Raw genomic sequence first — 5,035 nt, forward strand, 5'->3', positions numbered from 1 at the left:
CCTCAGTTTCCTCTTCAAACAAGGAAAACAGTGGGACCTGGTTGATGCTGATCCTGCTTAGCATATGCCTGGCACAGAGAAAAGCCATTGCTGTGTGCCTGGCGGTCCTGGTGTCATCGCTCATATGATGGTTGTGGATCCCCAGTGGAGCTGGAGCGTGACTCCCACACGGCAGACCCATGAGTGCGCTGGCTGCCAGCCGGTGCCTGTGTTTTCAGCTTGGATGAGGCCTGGGGGCCAGGACGCACGCTCCTATCTGCTCTTTCCCAACAGCACGGGTGAGAAGAGAGCTTTGCAAACAGTGCCATCAGGTATTATTTCCATGGCTGTCCCCACGTGAGAATCACAGAACACAGTGCTGGAAAAAACCCTGGACGTTTCTTAGCCCAGATGGGGAAACCGAGGCCCCCCAGAAGGAAAGGCTAGCTTGCCTGGGTCACATGTGCCCAGAGTCCCACGTGTGACTAGCAGCCCATGGAGGCTGGTGGCCTGTGCGTCCCTGCAGCCAGCTCCTGCCCTGGGGAGAAACTCCTCCTGAGAAATGGCACTGGGCCTCACCTTCACGTCCCCACAAAGGCCTCACACTGCTTTTGAGAAAGCTACCCTTGAGTGACAAGAGGGTGCTGGGCAACCACATGTCCTGTGCCCAAGGGCCAGGACTGCAAGAAGCTAAGCAAGGTAGGAGCCCCGCCGGCCCCAGCTGCAGCAGGAGGCCTGGCAGCAGATGCAGCTGTGGATGATGAGGCCCCAACCCAGCAGATCGGTCACCACAAACAGTTAACTCAGGTTACGCTGTGCACCCACTAACTGCCTGCCAGGTACCCGGTCCAGCCTCCTCGCAGCCCAAGGCAGAAGGCACTGCCACCCTCCTTTATCTCAGAAGGGAAAAGGCTTTGTCCTGCTCACACAGGTGAATGTGGAGCTTTCTCCCCTGTGGGAGAGGTTTGAAGGCCGAAGCCAGGTCTACATGGGTCTGGTCCCTCATTACCGTCAGCTGAGGGTCCCTGTTGCTGAGCCGAAGCAGTGGGACCTGCCACTCTCAGGTCCCGGGGGCATTTCCCGGAGTCTGGCCCCAGCTGGGCCTCGAGGCCAGGCCCATCACCCTCCCCGCCCAGCCCTTCCAGGCAGCTGGGGGGAGCTCAGTTAATTATATGTCTAAATACATCTCGACCATCTCAAGTTGAGCCCCCCTTTGTCCCTGACCCCGGTGGAGGTGGGAGGAGGAACTCAGCAACTGTCACGTAGGGCCCCGTAAGGGTCCAGCAGTTCTTTTCTTCTCCCAGCCCAAGGCACCAGCAAAAATACTGCTAGCCATTCTGTTTTTGCTATTTTACATCACCCTTTCCATTGTAAGCCATAATTTTCAGAGGTTTATAGGTCAGCTATTAAAAAAATAATAAACGTCTCTTTTACTAAGAGGGAGTGCTTTGAAACTCGGGGCTGGTAGGGCGGACAGTGGGGGCGCACAGGGGTGCACTCAGCCTCGACTTCTTCCACCAAAGCCTGGTCATCAGAAGCCACCCCTCCCCATGTCCTCCTGATTCCAGGGCACCTCCCCCTTGTGCTCCCATTTCTGTCTCCCCTCAGAGGCTTCGAGGCTGCCCCTCCTCCACTGCAGGTGTGACTAGACCTTGAACACTTTGAGTGTCTTGTGGCAAGACCTAGGGAGACCCTGGTGCAAGGCCTGAAGAAGTCTGGAGGACTGGATGTGTCTTGGTGGAGCCCTGCTCCACACCCTCCACCTCAGCGCATCCTCAAACTAGCAGGGGCTTGAGCCCATCAGCAGAGGGGTTGCGGGTGGTTTCCTTGAAACAAGCCTGAGTCTGGGCAGCAAGTCAGGGGCTGTGCTCCCTGCCTCCTGAGGCTACATGAAGTCCAGGCTTGTCTTTCTGCAGCCCCGCAGGTGAGAGGTGATAAATGCAGGGTGCAGTGCAGGCCGGCCGCCCCTCCTGAGATAAGGGGACTGGAGCAGGTGGGTGTGGGCCAGGCCCAGCCAGGAGAGAGGCTTCCCCTTTTGGATGGACTGGGGATGCCCACTTTGGGCTGCTCTCTCCTGCGTTCCAGCTCTCCAGCTTTTGGGGGTGCAGGAGAAGGGAGCTGGAGGCAGGCACAAGCACAAACAGACTGGAGTTGCAGCATTTTTCGGCCTCTTTATTTAGAACCCGGCGGACGAGGGGCCGGGGCAGTGGTACAGACGGCTCAGGAACCATTTTAACAGACTTGTCTTCAAGTTTCAGATAAACACAGTCATAATAAGAGAGACAGCGAAAGCGCGAAGAGACTGCAAGCTAGATGGGCATGTATGGCAGCTACAGCTTGTGAGTGACCCCCTTCCCCAGAGTCCGCAATGAAAATAAAGTTACACTTGTCAATAACCAGATGTGGGAGATGGAGAGTGCCTTTGGCATAACCAATAACCGAGCTAGTGCGTGGCAGAGCGGTCCACGCCTGGACATAAATAGAAAATATAAGTTAGTATAACTTTAAAAACTTTTTGTACAAATATACATGGTTTTTTTATTTTTTCCTTTTTTTTTTCTTTTTTCTTTTTTTTGCACTGAGTTTCAGCAGAGATTAAACATTTTATATAAATGACTCTTAAAGCTTTACACCTTGGGACCAGTGTACCTTCTCGTGCAGAATACATTTAGATATAAAAAGACGTTATTAATACATTGCACAGTTTTCAAAATTTAAAAACAAAACCGAACGCTGCTCTGCGGCAGCCGCCGCCGGTTGCTGCTACATGAACGGTCCCAGCCGAGGCCCAGCGCCCTTCCAACGTCCGCTGCCCCGGCAGGTTCCCTCGGGGCTCTTTGGGCTCTAAACTGCGAGGAGAGGGGCGGTCAGCAAAGCCGGCGGGGACCCGGCGGGTCGGCCCTCCGCGCCCCCCAGGTGCGCTGTACTCACTTGGCTCACCGCAGCCTCTTGCGCGGGGTCTGCTCCACCGAGCCCACGCCAGGGGCGGCGCTTGGAGAGGGACACGGCGCGGGGACATCGCCCGACGACTTCTCAGGCGCTGATCTCTTGCGCTTGGCGAAGAAATCTGCGGGCGACAGCGCGCGCGGCCGGTCAGGGCGGGGCCGGCCCGGAGACCCGAGAGGGGGCCGGGAGAGGGCGCGGGGCGCGGGCCGGCCGGGGTGGGGGCGCCGTCCCCGCCCGCGCCGAGGTCCGCGGCGGGTCAGCTTTGTTTACGTCGCCGCGCAATGTGCTGTGTAAGCATTTCCCCTTGTCCCGCGGCCAAGCCCCCCGGGGCCGCCGCCGCGCTTAACCCCCTCCACGCCGTGCTCACGGCGCCCGGCCGCGCCCGGGGAGGGGCTCCCGCGGCCGGGGGCGAAAACTGCGCTCCCGGGGGGTCGCGGCCGGGATTCAGCCTCCCACCCCGCCCGCGCAAAGCCGCTGGAGGGCACAACAACGGGGCGGGGAGGGGGGTAAGGGCGCAGCCGCGCCCTGAGCGCTGCGGGCCCTTTAATGCCACGGGAGGAGGCGGGAACCCAGCGAGGCCCCCGAGGGCTGGGGGGACCGGCCGGCCGGACAAAGCGGGGCCGGGCCGGGCCGGGGCGGGGCCGTGCGGGGCTCACCGGAGATCAGAGGCCCGGACAGCTTCTTGATCGCCGCGCCGTTGGCGCTGGCGGCCGCGGTGCCGGCCGCGGGACGTCCCGAAATCCCCGAGTGCAGCTGGTCAGCGAGAGGCTCCTGGCCGCGCTGCCCCTGGTTCGCGCCCTGCTCGGCGCTCTCTTGAGGCGCCGCGTCCGGGGCCGGGGCCGGGGCGGGGGCCGGGGCCGGGGCCGGGGCCGGGGCTGGGGCCGGGGCCGCGACTGGAGCCGGGGCCGGAGCCGGAGCCGGGGCCGGGGCCGGGGCCGGGGCCGGGGCCAGGACCGCGACCGCGACCGGAGCCGCGACCGGAGCCAGAGCCGGGGCCGGGGCTGGAGCCAGGACCGGGGCTGGGGGCGGGGTGGACGCCGGGGCCGGGACCGGGACACTAGGCAGCTGCTCCGGCGCCTCCTCGAGGCCGTCGAGGGACTCAGCGGCCGGCTCGAGGGGCGGGCTGACAGCCACCGCGACCGCGACGGGCCGCGGCGCCAGCAGCAGGCGGCAGCGCCCCACCTGCACCGTCTCGCGGTAGAACGCGGGCACCGAGTCGCTGTCCACTTCGGTCCACTGCAGGCGTCCAGGGCCCCGCAGCGGCATGTCCTGCTGGAAGTCGTAATCCCAGCGGTTCTGGTCCTCGGCGTTCAGCTCGGCCAGGCGGGCCTGCAGCTCGCGGCTCAGCTCCTCGTGGTCCACCGGCCCGAAGAGGCTGCGGCAGGCGCTGGTGCGCACAAGTACTGGGAAGGTCCCACGGGCGACAAGACGCTCCATCGTGGATGTGCTGCGGAGGGACGCGTCGGACATGGCCCGGGGCTGCGCAAACGCGGGCAGCGAGAGAGGAGAGGACAGCGAGAAGAAGGGGAAAGGAGAGGAGGAGAGGGCGGAGGCCGGGCGCAAGGGAGACCCCGCGCCGCCCGACTCTGCGTGTGCGAGGGACGCGGCGGCTACCTGGCTGTCCGGTGGTGGACTCTTCTGCGTCGGGTTCGCCTGTCTCGTCCGGACGGCAGCCGCGCCCCCTCGATGCCTGCTGGCTAGCTCGCTCGCTCAGGCCTGGCCGGCACCCCTCGAGCACAGCGCACTTGGCCTGTGGAACGCCCAGCCCGCCTGCGCCCCCTTTATACGCGCGGGCCCCACCCCCGTGCGCGCGGGCCCGGCCGCGATTAGCATAATGTAGTATTTTCAGTTTCAACAACACCACGGCGATTGGCGGCCGCCCCGCTGCCCCGCCCCGCCGCGGCCCGGCCCCCGCGCACCGCCCATTGGCCGCGCGCACACCCACCGGGGGCGGGGCGGGGCGCGCGGCCGGGGCGCGCGGCTGATTGGCGGCCGCGGGGCGAGCGCGCTGTAGCAGGGGAAGGGGGCGGTGAGCGGGGCGGGGGCGGGAGTTAAAGGGCGCTGCGGGCGGTAACGTGACACCGCGACGCCCCGCCCCCTCGCCCCATCC

General features: G+C 64.1%; 1 protein-coding gene across 5 annotated transcripts; it reads right to left on the minus strand.

Annotated features, from left to right (window-relative positions):
• Window positions 1-2,130: 2,130 nt before the first annotated feature.
• On the minus strand, window positions 2,131-4,727 carry CDKN1C (cyclin dependent kinase inhibitor 1C). Of its 5 annotated transcripts, none has more exons than XM_057299061.2 (4): window positions 4,540-4,722; window positions 4,108-4,372; window positions 2,911-3,046; window positions 2,131-2,823 (listed from the first exon to the last, which is right to left on the minus strand). In XM_057299061.2, exons 2-4 carry the CDS (start codon window positions 4,360-4,362, stop codon window positions 2,687-2,689), a joined length of 528 nt encoding a protein of 175 aa, XP_057155044.1. In that variant the 5' UTR covers window positions 4,363-4,372; window positions 4,540-4,722; the 3' UTR covers window positions 2,131-2,686. The 5 variants fall into 5 exon arrangements, with proteins under 5 accessions (XP_057155044.1, XP_034787847.1, XP_034787846.1 ...); XM_034931955.3 differs by having other exon boundaries at window positions 2,685-2,823; window positions 3,582-4,372; window positions 4,540-4,727; XM_034931956.1 differs by lacking the exon at window positions 4,540-4,722 and having other exon boundaries at window positions 4,108-4,533.
• Window positions 4,728-5,035: the final 308 nt, after the last annotated feature.

Source organism: Pan paniscus, chromosome 9 (assembly GCF_029289425.2).
Source record: "Pan paniscus chromosome 9, NHGRI_mPanPan1-v2.0_pri, whole genome shotgun sequence".
NCBI classification, from domain to species: domain Eukaryota; kingdom Metazoa; phylum Chordata; class Mammalia; order Primates; family Hominidae; genus Pan; species Pan paniscus.